Source organism: Sceloporus undulatus, chromosome 4 (assembly GCF_019175285.1).
Source record: "Sceloporus undulatus isolate JIND9_A2432 ecotype Alabama chromosome 4, SceUnd_v1.1, whole genome shotgun sequence".
Lineage (NCBI taxonomy): Eukaryota > Metazoa > Chordata > Lepidosauria > Squamata > Phrynosomatidae > Sceloporus > Sceloporus undulatus.
Window position 1 is genome coordinate 77,618,583 of NC_056525.1, and position 23,916 is coordinate 77,642,498.

The 23,916-nt window shown below is 41.5% G+C and overlaps 1 protein-coding gene across 3 annotated transcripts; it reads right to left on the reverse strand.

Annotated features, from left to right (window-relative positions):
• Positions 1 to 916: 916 nt before the first annotated feature.
• On the reverse strand, positions 917 to 22,767 carry TAL1 (TAL bHLH transcription factor 1, erythroid differentiation factor). Of its 3 annotated transcripts, XM_042466138.1 has the most exons (4): positions 22,572 to 22,767; positions 20,741 to 20,767; positions 20,325 to 20,414; positions 917 to 7,027 (listed from the first exon to the last, which is right to left on the reverse strand). In XM_042466138.1, the coding sequence occupies exons 1-4, from the start codon at positions 22,639 to 22,641 to the stop codon at positions 6,609 to 6,611; spliced, it is 606 nt and encodes a 201-aa protein (XP_042322072.1). In that variant the 5' UTR covers positions 22,642 to 22,767; the 3' UTR covers positions 917 to 6,608. The 3 variants fall into 3 exon arrangements, with proteins under 3 accessions (XP_042322072.1, XP_042322070.1, XP_042322071.1); XM_042466136.1 differs by lacking the exon at positions 22,572 to 22,767 and adding an exon at positions 10,333 to 10,452 and having other exon boundaries at positions 20,325 to 21,344; XM_042466137.1 differs by lacking the exon at positions 22,572 to 22,767 and having other exon boundaries at positions 20,325 to 21,344.
• Positions 22,768 to 23,916: the final 1,149 nt, after the last annotated feature.

A 23,916-nucleotide genomic window follows, 5' to 3' on the forward strand; every position in this document is an offset into this window, starting at 1 on the left:
AGCAGGAAAAGAGGAAGACTGCAAAGCAGATGGATGAATTCAGAGAGGCCATGACTTTGCACTTTGCAAGACCTGAGCATGACTGTTGATAACAGGGTGACTTGGAGGTCTTTCATGCTTAGGGTTACAGTAATTCAAGCTCAACTTAATGGCAGTTAATAACAACTGCTTAATATGTCCCATCTTCCTAGCAGACACAGGACTGTCCTTCTGAGCAAATCTAGATTGTGTGGGAAGTAAAGAAATCTTGGCTGGCAGCCTATGAATGACAGATGCAGACATAAGTCTAACTTAAGCTGATGTACATTTTTGCTGTTGTTACAGAGGGAAGATGCTACTACCTCCTTTGTGCAGCAACCAAATGCCCCTTAAAACCCATTTCTTTCATTTTTGGTTCCTGGACTTAGCCATTTACTGGTATCTGGAAAGGTGGGTAGTGGAGAAGGAGCATCCAGTTCTGTCCCTATAATCCAGAGGTGGGCAAAGAGTGAACTCAAGATGCATGCAGCCCACCAGGACATTTCTGTGGTCCTCAACACCTCCAGAATCCCCACCCAATGTTTTTTCTGGCCACAAAAAGAACAAACATTTGCATTTCCCAGGAGTGCTCCAGATCTCCTGGAGGTTGACCTTAATCTTCCAGCTATAGAGATACAGCTGATGTTTCTCTATTATCACAGCCCACTTTCCACTGGCCAGTTAATGACTGAAATCAGTGGACAACAAGCATGAAAACTGTGGGGTGGTTTGTTTGTTTTTTTATATATTATTATTAAACACATCATTTCAATACTATAAAACAACATACAAGGGGGAAAATGGGGATGGGAGATGGGAGACAAGGCCTAATTCCTCTTAGGCAGGATTTCAGCCCTTTGTTGACAAAAGGAGGTGCACTAGAAACTGTTGATTTGTAAACCTTTATTTAGAAATATCCTCAATATAGTCATTATATATATATTTATTTATATATACATACACATTACAACAAATGTGTTTTCTAAATAGCACATCACCTTGTGGGCTTTACAAAGGTAATAAGAATAAAAAGGTACCAGTTCTGGTTACTTAACTTCTGCTATAAAATGCAGAAAAACAAAGTGAGCAAAGAAAGAAATCCATCACATAGTACAACACTGACCAAAAGTGCTGCCTCTTCAGAACTTAACATTTCAAAGGTGTTATATACAACAAGACACAGAACAGGCAAGAAAGGAGGTGTGGGAAAGTAAAGATGTACCATCCAAACCACAATTTAAAGTACATATCAACAGATCTTGGATGCTTGGGTGCTGGGAGACAACAAGAAGACTGTATTTTTGGAAAGGGTCATGGGATCCCCTCACATTTATTTATTTGGAGTATTTATACTCCTCTCTTCAGCCACGAAGGCTTTCAGAACGGCTTACAAATTATTTATTTTTTAAATTAGATAGTTCCCTGCCCTCACATGGATTGGAAGTGGGTCCGTGTCTCTGTGTGGGCGCATGCATGCTTGTGTGTGTGTGTGTGTGTGTGTGTGTGTGTGAGAGAGAGAGAGAGAGAGAGAGAGAGAACAGTCTGTCTAAATATCAAGAATTGTCCTTCCTGACACCCAGATTTCACTCACTACCAAGAGATGACTGTGTAACCCCATGCATTGATCCATAAAATTCTCTTGAGCCATCTCTACAGAGATCTTCTGGAAGGCAGAGAAAGGAAGGAAGAGCAGACAGAAACCAAAGGAGATGCACTGTATTTCATGGTGTGGCCTCCACACATCTTGAAATGTGTTGAACCAAATGAACCTTGCTACTTATTTATTAGTACACTTCCATTGAGCAACTTCCTAGTAGGTCATGCACATTTCAACTCAAAATCAGGCCTAGTGTGTTTTTCCCCTTTACGTTCTCCACCCCACTCCTCATTCACATGCATTATCTGTGATTTGGGATACACATGTCATTTTTCTTCTCCTTGTTCTTAGTTTATAATTGAAAATCAGATGTTGGGCCCTTTCACAGTTATAGCACTTTGATTCCAGTTTAACTGCCATTGTTTGTTCCTATGGAATTCTGGGGTTTTCTGAAGTTTTAGCAGTTTTTGGAGGGGGGCATTTAGCATTCTCTGCCAACGATCTATAGTGCCTCCCCAGGCTACAAATCCCAGGATTCCATTGGATGCAGCAATGTCAGTTAAAGTGGAATCATAGTGCTATAACTGTAGTTTGAAAGACTGCTTTATCATAGATGTAGCTATTATCAGAAAGACTGAGGGAAGGAAGTCCAGGACCTTACTAAAGGGAATGAGCATCAAGGCCTGCAAAATTACATTCCGGCCAAGATCAAACATCAGATTTGCATAGGGTAATGTGCAGAATTATATGTGCAGAATTATTCAACCCTTGTGTTGAGTGTTAAAAAATTGCATAATCAGATGCACAATGGATTATGCAACTTAATGCACAACCAATTGTGCAACCAAATGCACATGCACAATGGTACCACATATGCAACTCTTTTTCCATGATCTTGAAAGGAATATGGACAAAAATATGGACAAAAATATCTGACCACATTCACAAAGGAAGTTATACATGTGTAATACACCAAGAGGAGTCCAGCCTCTGATTTAAGTTAAGTAACACATATTATTATCTAAGCTTTAGAAGGAAAAGCCACCCCATCATTACCACCACAAGATGATTAAGTCTAAAATCTACAAAAACAAACAAACCTAGCTGCACAACTGAGACTCTTTAATATAAACTCCTGGCATACCTTTTTAGAATGGTTTCTCATTTTTTGAGTGAATGCCATGAACCAGTACCAACAAACATACATGGGAGAATTGTGGGTTGTGCTTTGTGTTTTTACTTTGGAGGGGATTGGTACCTAGTCTGGTGCAGCAGAATGCAAACCAAAATAAAGAATGGTTAACACATCAATCATTAACATTGCTTTTTTGCTGTTTCTCCTGTTTTGCTTTGTCACTCTAGCAGTTTCAGTTACAACATGTCCTCCCTCTTCATACGCATTCCACTAACATCTTAAGTATGGGCGCAATCCTGTGTATACATGCCCAGAAGTAAACCCTATTGAATTCAGTTGACTTTCTTCTAAATAAACATAAAATTGTCTATATAGCTGCAATCCTTAACACGCACATTGAAGGGACACTACCTTTTGAATGTGCCTTACACCGTTCCATTAAAATGGCTGGGTTATCTTTCAGAAACCTTAGCATTTCAATTATGTCTTTAGGGCAGCTATTTGTACCATATATTTTGCTTTTTTTTCTGTCACATTTAAAAAGTAAACTGTCTAATATATTGTGTCTCAACCAACATACTTTAGAATAAGAGAACCATTCCCTTTATATAAGGAAAGAATGTAAGGAGCGGTGATGTTAATCAGCAGTGAGAAAATGGGAATTGTTCCATCCATCCTGGACAGTCTTCCCCAATCTGTTTCCCCTCAAATGTTTTAGAATACAACTCCCATCACCCCATTTTCCATGCTGCCTGGAGGGCACCACCAAGTTAAAATAGGCTGATCTAGAATATAATGTGAAAACTTAAGTAAAGCATGAACAAAGGTATCCACATGTTGTTGTGCCACCAGACTGGTAATAAATGTGAAACTATCAAAACAGATAATTGATCCCCCACCCACTTTTGATGTCAACATACATCAAATGATAGAATTCAAGTTTCTGTATTGGTACAGATAAAACAGTTTCTACAAAAGCAGGGCATTTTCATGGGGGAGGGAGATAATTTGTCAGAAACTATCACATCAGTTACTATATCAGTGACAAAGATGTATTTTTATCGCTTTCATGTGGGTGAGCTAGATTGTGGTGGGGAAAAGGGAACAGCCTTTTCTCCCCAGAAGTTCCTCAACAACAGTTGGATGTGAAATGGTGGCTCATGAGACACCAGTAACCTATTGCCATAACGTGGGATGACCCGCATATAAATTTGGGATGGGGAATTCTGTTTGTTTACAAATCTATCAACCCCAACCAGCATAGACAAGTTTGAAGACTTGATGGAAATTCCAGTGCAACAACATCTGGAGGGCCACATATTTCCCTTGCCTGTTAATAAAAGTACATGTCAACATTTGAATTAGTATAGACAAGTGACTTAGCAGCTTGACTGGAGGGGGGACATTTTGTTACAGCCAGTGTCAAACCATTGGGAAACAAAAACCCTTGCTAATCACCCAGAGGTCTATCAGTACATCCTGATCTTCTTGTCTTTGCTCTGGCCAATTTGTAACTATTATAATTACTAGGGCTGCTAAATTAAAGCATCATTTGCTCCATGAAGAAGAGCATTTGAACTTCGGTTTCCTTTACAGGCTGATCAGGTCTACATTTGTCATAGTGTTCCCAAGGAAGTGCTGTCAATACAGTATTAGGAAGGTTTCAGGTTTTTTGATGGCATGAGGTACACATACCTCCATGCACCCATTCTCAGACCAATGCATTTAAAAAGTAGTGCATTTCTCCTGCTCCCCTACATATTGTTAGCACAGCAGTTTGATAAATTCCAATCTTCTCTTTATTGATGCATGGGCAACCCTGTGCCACAGCCTTTGTTAGCTAAATAGCCAGATGAAGCTGCATTCAACTGCCCATTTAGATACTTATCTAGGAAAAGAGTCTGTGTAAACAATGAAAAAGCACATCTTGGTCTGGAAGAAAATACTCCAAACCTGGCGTAATGATGATGGCTACACAAAGCAGTGCCTGAGTGAAACACAGAAACAGCAGAATCCTGTGGTTAGTTACTCAGAAGTGAGTCACTCTGTTCAATGGGGTTTATACACTAATTGTATTTTATATTTATCCTTACAGCCTAGGAATTAGAATTCAATGCTTTACAAGTCATTTACTCTGACTTTCACATTTCTTTTCCAGACTATAGATTTCTTTTTGTTGTTATTTCCAGCTAATAAAAATATATTTTCCAGCCAAAAAAAATTGAAGGGAGATGTTCAAATGTAGCAGCAATAAGACAATGCTACAGCACCTATTGTTGGGTATTTATGGGGCTGCTGTCCAACAGGGTAAACAATCTTTCTCTCTCTTTCATTCTTTCTCTCCCCCCCCCACACACACACAAAATCAAACACAAACACAATCCTTTTTCCTTTTCCCCCAAAATTGTCTGCCCAAAGCAATAATATTTTACGACATCCAACAATCTCACACACATCGGAAACCATTCAGCATTTCATTAGAAATTTTTCTATGAAGCTGTTTGGATTCCCAAGCCATTTTATTTTCTGAAAACAAAATGGCTTCCCAGTGGCAACCTTATGATGGTCATCTTATGGCCACCTTATGCTGGGTTAAGTGTTTGAGCTGAATCAGTGTATGCAAAATGGCCAGAGCAGGTACGTGTAAAGGCACACACTGCAAAAAACACACAACCATAGGGCTAAATTGTACAACAGAATACAAAGGAGCTCTCCATCCATGAAGCTACTGAGAACAGCTGATTTTGAGCAGTTGCTCAGAGGCATCGCCTATAAAAATCCCTCATGGGTCCATGGTACAGCACAGTTGGCCATTTGCCTCTAGAGCCAAGCATGCAACTCAGCTGTTCTGACCAGCTAAGATAAATGATTCTTGGTGGATTGTGTTTGATAACTTTTACGTAAGTAAACCCAAACAAGACAAAAGTGCATTTCCGAAATGTTGTTTTCTATATATAAGACTGTATGCGCACACACACACACACACATGCACACACACAATTTCTCATCACTCTTGTTTCAGGAAAAATTAAACAAGGAACCTCAAAACAATATGTCCAAAGAAATACTACTGCTCACCCATGTCAGAAGAAAACATTGTGATGAATTGTCAGAAGCTAGATAGCAAGACCCCACGCTGATGTACCTTTTTAAAAAAATAAAAATAACTTCAGCAGATACTGCAAGCTGGCATTAAACAAAAAGAATTCCATGTGATAAATACAAGATCTCAAACAATCCAAAACTGGACTATATTTAAAAAAATGAAAGCAAAACAAAGTTAACTGTTCCTTCACAGGGGGTATTTTCTTTCTTCCTTAAAAAAAAAGGCAAAGCTGTTGTCTGAAGAACAAAGATAGATTGCATAAATTTCCACCATGTGAGCTGTGGGAGAAATACCACCACACAGCCTGAATTATTTTTAAGGGTTTCCATGGTCAAGGATGTACATACAGGAAGGAAGATGCTTGATCTGACCAAAAGAGGGAAGTGGGGCAACACAATGCAGAAACAGAGGTAATCTGAACAAGGACAAAGCGTCAGATCTTTTCTAAACCTGGTACAAATCTATGATGAGCCACCTACATATTTCAAGCCCACAGTGTTAAATCTTTCAAAAACACACTAGTAACAAAACAACCTTTGCAGGCTGATGCTGCATCAGGGACTGAAGCAAGGAAGAGGGACTTCATTTAATCCAGTTATTCTCTCACATCCTGCTGCTCTGTCCTTTCTCAGATTGTTGAGGCTGAATGGAAAACTTAAGAAGTACCCATTTTATTCTTTAGCTGAAGAGGACATGCATAAATTCCAAATACCAGGTATCCAGGGGCTTGCCTGTGCCTCTCTGTAGGTTCATCATCGCTGTGTGTTGCTTTCAATAGGAAGAATAGAATGGTGGAGAGCTCTCGTATGCTTAGGATCTAATGTCTCATGCTCCTCAGTGAAACTGTCTGGGCTTCCAGCTCCATCTAATGAGCTTCCACAGCTTGAGTTTGGAGACAGCATGTCCTGAAGAAGATCTTCTTGCACTATGCCAGTGTCTTTGCTTACTTTGCCCCTTTGGTTCCCTTCTTCTTCCTGGTCATTGAGCAACTTGGCCAAGAAATTGATGTACTTCATAGCCAGTCGCAAGATTTCGTTTTTGCTGAGCTTTTTGTCAGGTGGATGGGTTGGGATCAGCTTACGGAGCTCAGCAAAAGCCCCATTGACATTCTGCTGCCTCCACCTCTCACGGCTATTTGTAAATATTCTACGAACCACCTTTGTATGAGGACCTAAAAATGACAAAAAATAGAAAGCATATTAGTCTATACAATACACTGAATGAAATAGCTCTGATTCAAAAATTGTGTGGCCCATTAAGCAGTAGATATTTAGCAGACCTAGCATGGTATTCAAAGATAACATGCATATATCTGCCAGCATAGAAATGGAAGATAAATATTAGATGTCCATTTCATTCCTCCCATATGATGCAGGGCAAACTACAATCTGGCTTGGGAAAGTTTTTTTTTTAATTAACAGCAGCTGCAAGAATTTGAGGGCTACTGCAGGTTTCTGGGAGTTGTAGTCCAAAAGGTGACTTTTCCAAGCATTGCCTTAAGAGCTTGGTGTATACCTCTCCCATTATTTCTGGTAAAACACCAGAACTTTCTACAATGCATGTGGCTGGTCTGCAATCAGTGCATCTGCAAGGAAAGAAATGTCCATGTAATATTTTAAAAAGATAATTGCCCCCAGCTAAAACATGCTGCTTCATTATCCTTATGTTGCAAAAGAAAGACTTGTTTTTTAAAAAAATGTTTTGTTCTCACATGATTTAAACTAAAGACAACAAGAACAGTTGTGAATATTTGAATCTAAGGTGAAAAGGGGATTTCTCTGTCAAGGAGAATCCTGGATGGATGTGAATCTTCATATTCCAGGACTTATTCTGTGTGGAAAATGCCATTTTTCTGTGCAGAAATGTTAATGTGCAGAAAACATGACTTTCTATGCAGAAAACATTTCTGCACAGTCTATGCAATTTGCTACATTAAAAAAAGATTTATGGCAGTATACTGATTTATGGCAGTATAAATCCCAAACTGCGAATGGTCCTTGAAAACTGCACAGTTGTTGAGGACATTCTCACAGTGTAGAGAAACATATATAAATTATCCATTCTTGTCCAAGAGAAGAAAATTTATGAAGATTTACAACTCTATTTTAAACCAGCTATTCTTATAACTCATATCCAAAACAATTCACACTGTGGCATGCATAGCTCACTTGTTTCTCTTTAAAATAATGCCAAGTGTTTGATATTTTGGAATGTGTAACATTATCAGAAAAGGGATTCATTGCCCACATTTCAACAATAGCTCACTTCAAAGCAGGAATCTCATTCTGCAAAACACTGGTTTAATCCAAAGGTGCCTAGTGCAACTGAAATTCAAAGATGGCCACCCTTTCTGCTAACTCCCTTCTCCAAATGCAGCCCTTTCCGTGCCATTCCAGACAACCCCCTGAACACCAAGAGCAGATGTCCAGGAAATACAGAAGACTACATTGGAACCAAGGTACTAAGAAAGCCCTCTGCTATACGAACTAGACTCTGCTTGTGCATGCCTTGATCTAAAGAATTATATGACTTCTGTGTCCGAACCATGCATGAAAATCATGCAGCCCTTCACATGTTGTGAATTGCAGCACCCAACATTCTTCACCATTGATTCTACTAGTTAGGATTGATAGGAACTGCCTTCAATAACATCTGCAAGGCAACACAATTCACACCCCCGGTCTAAACCATTATATTCTATTCCAGCTATACATATCCCTGCCTCTCAAAATTAAGTTTAATGTGCCTAATAGTTGTCATTGTAGAGAGATTATCAGTAAAGTTTTCACAGCAGATGTTCCTTGAAACCACTTGTCTTCCTAATTGTTTGTTTAGATTAACATTGTTTAACTTGAAAACCTTCATAGACTTAGGATGCAATATATGTCTGTGTTAATTCATTATATAAAAATCAGACTGTTCAGATATGGATTGTGTGTCCATCTGTTTCCTTACACATGTGTACATTGCCTGGTACAGATGTCCCAAGATTTATTCCTAGTACTATGGTTGAGAAGAATTAGGTTTGTGATTAATATTTGTAAGTGTATCTTCAACAGACACAAACCAGAATTATATCATAACAGGTTAAATGCTATTGTTAACACAACTAAAGCATAACCACTTAGGTCCAAAACACACTGCAGAAATAATCCAGTTTGAGACTCTTTTAACTGCCCTGGCTCAATGCAAAGAAATGCTGGGAATTATAGTTTATTGTAGCACTAGAGCTTCCTAACAAAGAAGGCTAAATGTCTCACAAGACTACAGTTACCAGAATTCTATAGCATTGAGCCAGGGCAGTTAAAGCAGTCTCAAACTGCAGTGTGTTTTGGACATTAGTCAAACTGATTTACATAAATGTTGATATAACGCGAGTCTACTCTTGAAACTAACAACAGGATTTTGTTAGTTTGTTGTTTCTCTACAGTTTTAAGTTTGGACTTTGACTACAGAATTAATGGGAAGAGCAGCTGTACAGCACAGATGTTGTATTCAAGCAAGCATCCAGAAGAGATCAACAGTGAGAATGAGACAACAATGGAAGATCATAAACTGAGCCATGTTGTTACTTTACCTCATAAGCTTTAATCTTAATGTCTCTTTAAAGCTCAAGAACTGCAATTATTAAGGTCATATTTTGGGAGCTTCCAGCAAAAATTTAAGTTCAGACTTTAAGCTCACTAGGGTAGGTAAACCACTGTTTTCTCAGTCTCACATCTATAATATAGGACTAATCATATCAACCTTTTATAAGAGCTTGTAAGGATGTTAAAATGAATATGTTAACATTTAGCAAAAACACAACATAAAATACTAAGTACTGTCATTTTTATGTATCTTTCAATACTTTTTCAGCTGTTCAGTTAAAGCACTGGGGATAAAAATATATGGCATATTATTTGGACTGTCTCTGGTGTAAATGCCATCTAATTGGATGATCTAACATGCATGATGTGATAAATACACTGAGAGCATTTGGGTCCTTAAAAGCAAAAGGGCTGGCAAACAAAAAGGGATACAGTTGTACATAGCCTGAGGGATGAATCCAATGAGTGCTTCTGTTTTACTGGAAAATACCATCATATGTAATGTGGGGCACCCGATTTTTACCAGTTCCCCCCTACCAACCCACCTCATATGGTCATTCAGGAGTGGGTTTTCAAAGTAATAGGTAGGTGAGACCAATGACATGTAGGTGTGCTACATTGTGCAAACACAAGTACTTCCCACTAGTGTAAAGACACCCTTGAAAACAACCCTGTAACACACACACACACACACACACACACACACACATTACCAGCAACTTGCACACAGCCTCGTCAATGCTAAAAAGCAAATATGCTGGTTTTCTGGATTCCTGTGTTTGGCGGGCCTCACAAGGGAATTAAGACCCAAGATACCTCACTGTGTGCCACCAGCTAGCCCACCCTAAAATCAAAGCAGGAAGTTGATCGTGTGGGATACGCCCACCTGATCCTAACAGATGATCCTGCTCAATGCTCCAGAGGAAGGCGAAAAAGCCCCGGTGTCTGCCAGTGTGCCGCAGGGGAAATTTCCTTCCCGATGCCAACCCAGGCGACCAGTTCAACCCTGTGCATAAGAGCAAGAATCACCATATGTTAAAGCAGAAGGCAGCAGCAAATGTCATTCTCCTTTCTTTTCTGTAAGCAATATTTATCACTACTCAGCACAGATTATGCATTACGCAGACTGAGAAACCACACACAATTGACTTAAATGGCATCATTCGCCTGGCCATGAAATTGGCTTCTTTTATCAGCATCTATAGTAAAAACCTACTGGGGGTGAGTGAATGAGTGGGAAAGTAATAAGGAATATCTGGAGAGGAACTGCGAAAAATACAGCTACTGAGGCTTTAAAAAAAACTTTTCTGTTAAACTCCTTAAAATAAGAGGTACTTCGGGTTGTTGTCTAATCTCCAATACAAGAGAACTGTCAATAGCAGCACCAGCTCTAGCCTTGAAAAGGGTCCTTAGAAATAACCTTCTTTCATTAGTGGACCACTACTTTATCTGGTGCCAGTGGTGAATGGTTATAAGCCATCATTTTAAATTTCACTGAAATTCTATTTAAGTAGGCATTCTAGAAGTGAATAAAATAAATAAAAGGTTCCTAGCCCATCCCACTTTCATCTTGATATTCATCATTATGTAAAGGGCAATTTTCTGATGAGGGCAGTCTCCTGTATTGGAGGTACTAAACTGCATGAAGAACTTCAGGCATAGGAGAAGAATTTCCATTCAGGAAGTCACTCTCCTTATGTACAAAATAATGGAAATAGAAAGGAAGGAGTCAGGGATAGCACGTTTCCCCTCCTTGTACATTTATTTGATCTGATTTTTGAGGTCAGTTTAAATGCACCTGACAAACACCTATTACATTCTGGGGACACTAAAATTGTGGTTCTTAGTTGAAATTGCAAGCACTGTGGAAACTTCAAAATGGTGGCTAGCAGATCTAGGACCTGCTGGAAGACTGGGGCCTTGGCAACTGCCTAAAGATTTCAGGTGTTGATGTTGGATCTAGACAAGTGTGAATTAAAGCTCAAGGAAAACACCTCCTAATGTATTCACAGACTCGACTGGTCAGCAAGACTAAAAGCCAGATCACTTATGAACTTGGAGAAGTTGCATTTGGGGACAACCATTCCCTAAATTCCCCAGTCTGTGTGGAGGATTCTGGAAAATGTAATCCAAAGAAATAATTTTTTTCAAGTTCTGCACCTGCTTATATTAGTAAGAATTATTTTGAAATCTGAAAATGGACATCTTCTTCAAAATCATCATATGTTAAGAAATTTCTGCCAGGATTGCCTTGCTAGTGTGTACATCTGAAAAACCTTCAGATTCTGCAGATGAGGCTTTGATCTTACAACCACTCTCCATCAAAGAGGGTGTTTTACCACTTGCAAGACCCTGTGTTTTCCCACCAATACTTCTACCTTTTTTTTCTTACCATGGGGAGGAAACAGTAGAAATAGTGAAGAAAACCTTTTGACTGATAATGGTAGGAGACCTTCATCTAGAAGCATCCTAAAGATGTATCTAGGAATTCTTTTGACTGGACTCATGGAAGGACTGTGTAAGACCATGTTTAACAGTACATTTTGAACAGTAAATTTTTAATTTTGAACTGCAAGCAATGGCCTCTGGTAAATCCCTTCTGGATTTTAGTTGATTTGTTAAAGGAGCTATCCAAAGTCCTGAACTCTATCTCCAAAATGAGTTTAGTACCTTGACATTCAGGCTAAAATCACTTAACCTGACTTAAAGTTCCAGATGTGTTGAGCTTCAATTTTCCTATTTCCCAAACAGCATGATAAACAGCGGTGGTGGCTGGGAATGATGAGAGTTATAGTCAGCCCATCTGAAAGGCTGCTCTAACCTAATGTCCTTCAGTTGCTAGTTGATTAGCTTCTTTTAGTAAGTTTTCTCATGCCTGGCCATTAAAGCCATAAAGCAAAATGATAGGTAAAATAGATTAAATCAAGCAAAGTTTGTATTGTGAATTTGGATATGGAGGGAGGGGCTGTTCTTTATTGTTCAATCTTTTTTGATCTTCTTTTCGCTTGACCATCTTGACACTGAATACCCTAAGCACAGAAATACCAAACAGAGGTGATCCAAAATAAAATTCATCCTGCATATTCAAAACACTTACAAGCATAAATTTCATGACCTTCATTTGTGAATGCAGTGTGATGCCCTTATAACAACAGAATTCTAATTAAGCAAGAGAATGGCTGACAAATAAAGTTTTAATTGGGGAAAAACGGTGTCCTTCTTTGCTTTCTCATTTTAAAATGTCATTATATCACCAGATAAATTCTAGAATCTCATTCTACTCAGGTGTGCAATTGGAAACTGCCTGTACCTGTCATTGTGGCATGATGATTCTGCTACTTAGAATGATAATGTCTGATTCTGTATTCTCTTCAAGTCAGAGAGTTTAATTGTGGTCACAGTAGGAATTTCAGTTCAAACAGCAGCTTGCCTAAAGCCCTGCTCACCAAGGAACATTTTGCTGATCATCACAGCACTTTAATGTTGCTACCTGCCATGCCAATACTTAGCAAGGCTGTCAGATAACAAAATCTAAAGACACTTAATTGGTCATCATGTCCTACCCTTAAGATGAGAATTTCCTTCAGCATTTCCAACAGAGCTGTGACATGGCTCCATCATGTTCCAGAATCAAGGATGGTCAAATTATCATTCTTGATTTCAGAACATGATGGAGCCATTTTATAACTTCCCTGTCCCTCTATTTTTGAGGAAGGGGCTTTTGGGATCTTACAGACCTCATGCACATGATCCTTCTAGAATAAGCCCATTTTTAGGCACATGCAGTAGTGTGCTAGCCAGTGTGCATATCAGATCCTATTGCCATGTCCCCAAGGGAAATCCAAAAAATGCAGGCAGTTGTGTTGGTCTCAATGAACAAACCAGTTCTAGCAGTTCTGAACAGCTCTTTTCTAAAATCACTGGGTCTAACAGCATTACAATGGAATGAATTCACAACAATATATGGTTGCCGGGGAAATCCATTCTGCAGCCATTTTGATATTGTGAGGATTACTGGTAAATTCAAAAGGGAATGGAAAAGCTGAAGTGGATTAACTGCTAATAAAGATCTCCTGGTGCTCTGGCCCTTTGAGTTCTTTTTCCACTCCACTACTGCAGGCATTGTCTTATTAAACTCAGAAATGTTCAGGAATCATAGAATCATAGAGTTGGAAGAGACCACAAGAGCCATCCAGTCCAACCCCCTGCCATGCAGGAAATCCCTGACAGATGGTCATCCAGCCTCTGTTTAAAGACCTCCAGAGAACCTGAAAGATTGCTCATTATTTTGCAGAGCTTAGGAAAGATACTGATTTGGACTACTGAATGACTATAGGAAGGTCTGGGAGTTAATATTCCCAAGTTTTTAAAAACTCTATTCTCTCTGTGTGTGCAGGCACACTTCAAATTGCTTGTTGACCTATGAATTCCCTAGGGGTTTCTTAGGCAAGAAATACTAAGAGGTGGTTTTGCCAGTTCCTTTCTCTGAAATATAACCTGGAGTACCTGCTATTTGTTATCCAACTACTAACCAGGGCTAACTATCCTAGCTTCCAAGATCAGATGGGATCTGGTGCGTTTATTTTGTGCTATTTGGGTTAGCAGATGTGGAAGCTATGTGGCTTTCCAGGTATAGCTAGACAAAGTCCTAGCAGCCCTGGTCAATCTAGCCAATGGAGAAGAATGATGGAAGTTGTGGTCTCACAAACTGGGAAGGCCACATGATTCCCATCCCTGTTATAATGGTATATCCAACTATGGGTTTTTGAATCTTTTCAAATTTATGGAACAGTGCTGCTTCCTTTGCCTTTTGTGGCTGAATTGATAACTGAACCATTAATTTTCCAGCTCACACTTTTTGCCTCTTTACTTCAATCAAGGAAAGTACCACTCTATTCTGCTTTGGTCAGACCTCACCTGAAATGCTGTGCCTAATTCTGGGCACCACAGTTCAAGAAGGGTATAAACAAGCTGGAATCTGCCCAGAAGAGAGGACCCAAAATAGTAAAAGGTCTGGAAACCAAACCCCATGCAGAATGGCTTAGGAACCTGGGTATGGTTAGCTTGGAGAAGAGGACACAGAGAGGATATATGATAACTCCCATCAAATATCTGAAAGGATGTCATGTAAAAGATGGAGTGAGCTTGTTTGCTGATGCACTAGAGATTAGAACATGAACCAATGGATTCAAATTGCAAGAAAAAAGAATTCACTTAAACATTAAGAACTTCTACTAACCTCCTTACTGTAAGAGATGTTTGACAGTGAACTAGCTGCCCCAGAGTGTAATAGACTTTTCTTCTTTGGAGGTTTTCAAACAGAGGTTAGATGGCCCATCTCTCAGAAGTGTTTGTTATGCATTCCCACATGGCAGGAGACTGGACTAGAATCATCAAACTCTATGATTCTGTGATTCATCAACATTCCTGTTATCATTGACTTGCAAGGTCTGACACCCATTTGGCTGGGCAGAGGTGTTTCTCTATTCCAGACTGATAATGCATGGTTATATTCCCATTCAGTTCCACCCTATGAATTTAATGCAGTTTTCTATCCATGCCAAATGTTTTTTACCGAATGCCCTGAATAGGCATAAATACTACAATTGATATTGCTTATATTAGTTAAACTAGAAATAGATACGTCCTTTCTTTTCACTAGTATTCCTAACTCACTGGTAAGATTTAGTCCTATTTTGTCAACTGTTTACTTCAGAAATGTTCTGACTAGGAGAATATTTTGCCCTTTTTAACCTAATTTGCAGAAAACAGACTTAAGCCTCATTCAATGTTCTGTCATAAGCCCTCATAATTACAAAATCTAGCATAGTTGTATTGAATTGGTTGTCAATCATGTCCATAAGTGGCCTTAAAGTGAGGATCAGCCTCCAATGTGGGACTGACCCAGTCTGCAATGTTAGTCCACAACCATTATGCTAAAGAATATAACCGCTGCCTGGCAAATCTGTAGAAATAAGAAATAATATAATAGCGAACTATGCTTAGCAACTTCAGGTACTTTATCACTTTGAACTACAGAATTATTGATTATGTGTTTATTTAAGCTCATGTTCTATTCATCTGCTACATAGATATCTAGATATGAAATGGGCAGAAAACAGATAGGGAAATACTGTTATGTCTCTGGATGATTTGCAACAGATCAGCAAAGATTTCTGACTCCTGATGGTGTGGTCGCAGCAACAACAAAATGGCTCTTCCTTTTACATGATACCATGAAAATGAAGATGAGTGGGGGGGGATTAGAAGCAGATTTATGTTTGGAAGCACTGTTAACTCTATTCATTTCTGCTAATCAAAACAAATTCCTTATTCTGGCACCAGGCTATAGTTGGTGGCTCTTGGGCATCTGGTGAAGAACAAAATAGAGATCCCACAAGTCTATTTCTCTAAAACTCTCCATTTGGCACTTTCACTCCAAATTAAAAACAAAGGAAGTACATCTAGTATAGGTATCTTAAAATCATTATGAATCAGAGCTTGGAAGCTCCCAGCACCTCCAAGTCAGCAAATGTAATTGCCACTCCTAGATTAACTCCCATGTACTTACTGCAACATCTTTTCTTTATAAGTGTATGACCTTTCCTGCTGCATTATAATGGCATTTATTTTCATATTGTTGCTCTAATCCATTCCTAGAGCTTTGCTGTCTACTAGCCCTACAGAATAAGAGAGCTCCCTCAGGCAAGCTGAGATGCCAAGGCACATGGAGCAGTGGCAAAATCTGTTGGCGGACAGAGCTATTTATATGTGCAGCCTACCCTGAACTCCCTAGATTAGCCTATTGCCCTTAAGTGTAGTGGAGACTGGACTGCTGGTCCAACTGGCTCCTATACATGGCATGAAAAGAGGCGCCGTTCTGTCCATCTTTTCAGGCAACTCTTTTTTTATTAAATGTAATGGCACAGAAAGCTCTATGTTTGCAAAGGATTGGGCACACAAGTGTTTTCTCCTTTGCTGAAGTAAACGAGAAACCCCTCTTCCACAGGAAGGTACACTTGCCAGAAGTTGCATGGAGCTTTGCCTGAGAGGCATTGTCTTTAAGATTGTTGTTGTGTGCCTTCAAGGATATGATCCTAATTTGGCACCTTAAATCCTTTTTCTAGTATTACTTGATACCGCAGATATTCTCACATGTAACATGTGAGGTGGAAGCACAACAACAAAGGTGGCCACAGTCAACCACAGGCACCAACTCCTAGTGCTTGGAGAGATACATCTCGCACAACACACATGGCATGTTTAACACAGCAAGCGCCACAATTAGTGCATGAACATGCTTACAGTAGTTTGTCTCCCACTGCAACAGACATGACACCCATTTAGCAGGCCGAAGCTCAGAGCTAAACTATCACTGATATTGATACGGGTTTTGTTTTAAATGGAAGATTTTCTTCATTGAAGATCAGTCCTACTGCTCAAACAGCTTAGCAAAGAGCCTTTGCTTTTCAAAATGAGCTGCCCAAATGACATCCAATCTATATATAAACTGCAGTAGCTTCAATTTAGGAATAAATGAATCCCTATCCCAAATGTTACATTTGATAAAATGATGTGCTTATTAATAGAGTCTATGGTATAACGTCACAGCTAGTTAGAGGTCATTGTTAACACACATAGCAAATATTAATAGAAGAATATAAAGCAAAATACCTACAGAGAAATAGGAGTGAGGGGGAAAGGACTTTGCCCATATATGTGAACAGGGTGACTGGAAAAATTTAAAACCTGCTTTTTAAAATTCAAAAGCTGAAAAAAGATAGATATTTGGATCTTTTCTCTACCTGGGATTTTCTTTTGATTTTTTTTTTTTAGTTCAATTGAATGACTTAAAACAAACAAACAAAAAAGAATCAGTACATGCAGAAAAATAGGAAGATCATGGACAAATAACCCTGGTTCCCAGGGTTGCTAACTGAGATTCCTACTTCAAATTATTACTCCACATCAGTAAACCTCATCACCATCCTCACTAGTACTTCCTTTAGTCCAGGTCTGAACAACATGTGATTCAGCAAATGTTGTGTAGCTGCCATGCATGAACCCTTGTTAGCAGTAAAACCTTGATTTTGCTGCCTGATTAAGACCACTACTGAAGCGTTGTCAAGAATCTGTGTTTAGTTTAATGGGTCAACTTTGTACAGGCCTGATTTCCATAGATTCTACAAAGTTGTTACTTTGGGACTTGAAGTTAACATTTTCAAACTGTAGCAATAGCAATAGCAAAAACATTTCTATAGTGCTTATCAGTGCACTTAAGTGCTCCCTAAGCGGTTTACAGTGTGTCAGCTAATTGCCCTAACAAGCTGGATACACATTTTAGCAATCTTGGAAGGATGCCAAGCTGAGTCAACCCTGACTCCCTAGCTGGTATTGAACTCACAACCTTATGAGTGGCTGCAATACATTTAACCACTGTTCCACCAAACAACCCTACAGTTCAGTTCGGAGCAACCCCAGAGGTGGGAGGAAGTGATGGTGGAGGGCTGTATGCTGCATCAAGCCCTGTTTTGTGGTCCTCCAAAGCCCCCCAAGGAGACTCCTCCATGCTTCTCACCAACGCCTCATTTTTTACATTCATCCCCCAAGGTTTCCAGAATCAGCTGGAAAATGGCCAAACCACCACAGAAACATGCCCTCCTGTTCTCTCATAGATCAAAACATCCCCTTCACTAAATTTCAATTGAAAGTCAAGTGATATGAGGTCCAGGAAATAATTTAAAGCAGGAGTAGGCGACTGTGCAAAGGCTCAGTTTTTGTTCCCATGCCTTCAACCAGGAGGGCCAGTGTGATGCAGTGGTTTAAGCATTGGATTACAACCCTAGAGACTAGTGTTCGAATCCCTTCTCAGCCATGGAAGCGCACTGGATGACCTTGGGCAAATGACACCCTCTCAGCCTCAGAGGAAGGCATGGGCAAACCCCCTCTGAACAAATCTTGCCATGAAACCCTGTGAAAGGGTCGCCTTAGAGTCGCCCTGTGTCCGAAACAACTTGAAGGTACACAGCAACAGCAACAACAACGCCCTTTAGCCAACCACAGGGATATGTCTCAAGCCTGGAAGAGAAGGTGATACCACTTCCAGTCTGACTGAGACACATCCCTGTGACCAGCTGAAGGCATGGGAGCAAAAATGGACTCTTAGCACAGTTGCCCACCCTTGGTTTAAATTATTCCATGGGCCACAGTGCTGGTGTGTGTGAGAGAGGGAGGGAGAGGTGTGTATGTGGCTATCTGTATTTCAGCCTTACCCTCTCAGTGTGTTTTCGAAGGTAACAAATATAGCAGAAAGAGCAACAGAATGCTATTAAGACACAATGCTATGTCTTGAAATTAAAATTTAATTGGCACCTCCATCCCCATCCCCTACAACACACACATACTTTTTTGCACTAACTCAACCCTAACTTACAAATACCAACCTCTATAGAAAAACCTGGCACCACTTCCAGTATTTGTTTCTCTGTCTTTATAAAATCAGTTTCTTTAGTCATAGAACCTGCCTTTGGGTCCCAAAAATACCCCATGGCAACAAATATATTTTCTTCTTATTGGTTTGATTTTGCTGTTATTTCTGTTGTCATGGATAACTGTAAAATCAAACCGATAAGAAGAAAAGATATTTGTGATGAATTCCATAATGGGAATCAATTCCAGAGGAGAACTGTATACATGTGGCTGGTATAGCTGGCTGCCTATAACCTGCTGGAAGCTGCTCTCACCCTCCTTTTATGGTGAAATCAACCACAGAATTGAGAGATGAGCTGACTGTGGCTTCTCCATCCTATTTTCCTCCCCTCTCCAACTCATAAAACATTTTCTCATCTAGAATTTAATACTGTGGGGCAGCTACTTAGTTCCTGATTGCAGTCAGTGCCTCTCCCCCTTTTATGGGGCTCTTTTACATTCCATTATTATAGCACTATGATTCCACTTTAACCACCATTGCTCTGTCCAATGGAATCCTGTAGTTCGGTGGCTGAAAGTGCTAAATACTTCCCCTTAAATACAAATTCCAGGATTCCTTGTGATGTTGCTACAGCAGTTAAAACCATAGCAATATAATTTTGCAGTGCAGAAAACTGCCCATTGCAACAGGGAAGGGAAAGGGTTGCATTACAGGAGTGTGGGGAGATGTATACGAGAAACCAAAGCTGCTTTGTCTCCCAGTTCAGCACAAAATGTCATGGTAAGGGGGGAATCTCTATGGTTGCAGTCTACTGACCCCACTTTGGAGATCCACACCAAAATAGAATAAAAACCACCCAACACAGTTATTGCTCTTATTATCCGTATGCAATATGAATATTATGTGCTTCAATAGCAGCTCCATGAAATGAAATTTTATGACCAGCACTGGAAAAGCCACAAAGCACTTGGTGAATATTGTCTTCTCTCGGCTTCCAAATTCTTCATACTTAATCCTGAACATATGCATAATCTTCTTTGTCATTGTCACCACCACTGTTTTTCCCCACCTTAGCCATCCTATATATTAACAGCTAATTAATATATACTAATGGCCAATTGTTCTTTGGGTATTGAAAAAAGGACCACAACTACTCACACAACAGAGAGCACTTAGGGTAACCCCTAAATTTGCCATTATTTGTTTAGGTTGTGGAGCAAATCCTAAAGGGATTTTTAAAAAATTACAATTCCTAAAATGGTTTGGGGGAACTGAATATGGGCTTATAGCTGGAGGAAGGGCTGTTCTAGAAAAGGGCATGTCTGAATGACCCAAACAGGAGACTCCACTGTTGCCAGTCCCACTTGTGGGGAAATAAGCCAGAAGAGTTGGGATATTCCAACAATCACCCTAAGCGTAGAGGAGAGGGGAAAAGGGGGATTTCTCACCATCAGAGATCTCCACTTCATAGGGGGATGGTCTTCTTTTCACTCGGTTGTTGTACATTGAGAAGTTGTCTGGCTCTCCAAAAAAAACCACTGCAAAGCATGAAGCAGAAAAACAACAAAATGAGGGGGAAATGTAGGTGGTCCAACTCAGCAGAACACCACTAAAGCCTATGGTACATTATTAATGTAGTCCCTTCAATAGACAATGTATATACAAAGGTTCATTTCCTTGTTATGGGTGTGTGCCTGTGTGCGCTGCATGTGGTAAGTGCTTGCGGTGTGTGTACCTACAATATAAATGCTCTCAGACACAAAGCACCAGAACTGCAATTCTAAGCAAATGTATATGGATGTCATTTCCATTAAAATCCATTCATCTGATACACCTGCCTTCAGTGCTGTTAAAGTATATCTACGAGAAGAATTAAGGGGCGTGTTGCAACCTATTTCTTTTCTTTTTAGATCACAGGGATATTTACTCGGCTTAAAGTATTTTATTCCATGATATCGTTGTCAACGCATCAGCTAGCCTGGACAAACTCAAAAGGGCTGTGGCTGTTACAAAGCCTTCATGCATAGCACAGAAGTGACTTGTCCTTTAAATTGCATGACATTTCTGATGGCAACAAAAATATATCTTTTTAAAAAAAAATCTAAGATCCTCCACAATAATTTAAGTAATTGTGGCAAAACACCCAAGAGCACCTATTCAACACTTTATACAGTCTCCCTATTCCACCAGCAGAGGCTTTACATAGATTATATGTATGTGTGTACATACACACACATATACATACAGAGAGAGAGAGAGAGATTGAATCTAGAAAGAGGGAAAAGTCCAGAAGAACAAGTAATTCCTTTGTCACTTTGGTGCAATTTGTTATCACTGTGCCAGTACTAGTAACAAACCGTTCCATACTATCCGAAGGTAGGAGATGTTTAACAATTCTTCCGTGAAATGAATTTCCAAAATGAACAGCATTTTTAAAGAGCTTCCTAGAAAGGGGTGTGTGTGTGTGTGTGTGTGTGTGTGTGTGTGTGTGTGTGTTGTAAATGCTACAAAGGATGTCTACATAGATAGCGATGAGCCGCTGGATGTTGGCACTTCCCCTGACTTTTGCCCTGTCTGCAGAAAAAGAACAATTATCTAATTGGTAGTTCGCTCCAAAGAAAGGGATGAATTCTTTTGCTGGGAAGGCCTGCTCTTTTCATGTGGCAGAGTCTCTGGAGCTCATCCAGGCACCGCTTCTACATCGGCCATTACAGCAACAGCAACAACGACAACGACAACAACAACAACAACACGGTTCCTAGTAGAAGTCAGGCCCCTCAATGAGAGGGAAAGACAAAAAGGGATTCCGTTATCGAGTTTTGGTTCTGAAAGAGAACACAAAAAGGAAGGACAAAAAGAAAACTGGGAAGGAAAAGAGAGAGAAAGGGGAGAACTGAGAGGGGAGGGGAGGGGAGGGGAGGTGGAAGAACTAAGTGGAAAGGAAAGGAAACAAGATATGAAGGAGGCAACTGAAGCAAAGTTGGAGAAAGGAAAGGAAAGAGAGAGAACAGAGGTTGGACGAAGAAAGAGATAAAGGGAAGGGAAAGGAAAGGGAAATAGAGGATGGAAAACTAAGCAAGAAAGGAAAGGAAGCAGAAAACATGGAAGAGGCAACTAAATGAAATTGGAGAAAGGAAAAGAAAAGGAGAGAAAGAGAACACAGTGGAACCAACTAAGGGAAAAGGGAGCGGAAAGGAAAGGAACGCTGGAACAACTAAGTGGAAAGGAAAGGAAACGAGATATATGAACGAGGCAACTGAAGCAAAATTGAAGAAAGGAAAGGAAAGGTGAGAGAGAAGAGAAGGTTGGAATAAGAAAGAGAAAAAGGGAAGGAAAGGGAATGTGCGGAGGAGGCAACTAAACGAAATTGGAGAAAGGAAAGGAAAGGAAAAGAGAGAAAGAGACCAGAGGGGGAACCAACTAAGGGGAAAGGGGGAAGAAAGGAAAAACGGAGAGGAGGCAACTAAACGAAACTGGAGAAAGGCAAGGCAAGGGCTGTCCTCTGTCAAAAGAAAGAGCGACAAATGAAAGAGGGGACAAAGACAAGCGAGAAAGAGAGAGAAGGAAGCGGGTCGGGGCGGCTGTCCCGGGCCTGTCTTTCCCGGTGGGTTCCCGGTAGGACGTCGGGGGGGCTTCGGGCGGGAAGGCAGTCGGGGGGGCGGACCTGGCGGGGGGGGGGGGGGGGGGGGGGGGGCCGTAGAGCATGGCTCGGGCGGGCGGCTGGAGCGGCAGGGCGGGCGCCGGGCTCGGGCTGAGCTGCACCATGCGGGCGTCGAGGCTGCTGCCGGTGCTCCCTCCTCCTGCTTCTCTGTCGGGGGGGCGATCCAGGGCCGGCTCCGAGGGGGAGGGCGAGGGCCAAGGGGCTGCTGCTGGCGCTGGTGCTCCTCCGGATGCCCGGCTCTTGCTGGCGGCGTGGCTCTGGGGCTTTTAAGGCCCTCCCCGGGCGTCCCAGCTCGATCAGGGGCCCCGGGGGGAGGGGGCCCGGCGCCGGTGCCGTCGGGGAGCCCGCCTCCTTGGCCGAGGCCCCGTTGAGCAGAGCCGGGGAGGGCAGCAGCAGGAGGAGGGCCCCGCCTGGGACGGCCCCGAGGCGGCGGCGGCGGCGGCGGCGGCCCAACTCCGGCTCCCCCAGAAGGGCCCCCTCGCCCTCGCCCTCCCCCTCACCCTCTTCCTCTTCCTCCTCCTCCTCCTCCTCCTCCTGGGCTCCCAAAGGCGCCGCATCCCTCGGAGGGTCGCCGGGGGGCTTCTCCATCAGCATCCTGGGCAGAAAGAGGCCGGAGAGGAGGACGGAGGAGAGGAGGGGAAGGAGGGAGGGAGGGAGAAAGGGAAGGAGGAGAGCAGGAAGGAGGGAGGGAAAGGGAGGGCGGGGGAGAAGGAGATGAAAGGCAGAAGGGGCAGAGGAGAGAGAGAGAGAGAGAGAAGGAGACGGTGGCAGAAGAGGGAAAGGCAAAAGGGAAAAGGGATGGAGGAAGAGGGAGCAAGAGAGGAAGCGCCGCCTTCCGACGTGGCCCTTGGCCGGGCAAGAGAGAGGCTGGCCACTGGCTCAAGCTCAGTGGGGGGACTTCCAAGGGGCCCCCAGGAAGAACCCAGCAAGGCTTCCATTGGGGGGGCAGGAAGGCTAAACAGAGCCCCTCCTTTCCCCCGGACGGGTCCTCCATTGCCGCCTCCTCTCCAGGAAGAATCCCACAATGCCTTCCTTTTGGGGCAGGGATTATAAAGAGCAGGGAATGACAGTCCGACGAGGATCTTTTTTGTGGGTTTTTCGGGCTACGAGGCCGCGTTCTGGAAGAGTTTATTCCTGACGTTTCGCCAGCATGGCATGGGACAGAGGGGGGTATATATACTTGGCCTTGCTATTCAGCAACCCAACAATATACAGTTTGACATGGAAGATAGATAGATAGATAGATAGATAGATAGATAGATAGATAGACAGACAGACACACACACACCCCACTCTCCTCCATGCCAGCCTTCTCTGAAGATGCCAGCCACACATGCCAGGAATAAACTCTTCTAGAACATGGCCACAGCGCCCGAAAA

Bases quoted from the DNA above. Each gene is read 5' to 3' on its own strand.
- TAL1 (XM_042466138.1), bottom strand. From the start codon at position 22,641: ATGGTGCAGCTCAGCCCGAGCCCGGCGCCCGCCCTGCCGCTCCAGCCG. The intron at 20,768-22,571 runs GCCCCCCCCCCC...GAAAAGAAATAG, and splicing joins CGCCCGAGCCATGCTCTACG to GTTGCAACACGCCCCTTAAT. The intron at 7,028-20,324 runs GTGAGAAATCCC...TGTCATTTTTAG, and splicing joins TGAAGTGGAGATCTCTGATG to GTCCTCATACAAAGGTGGTT.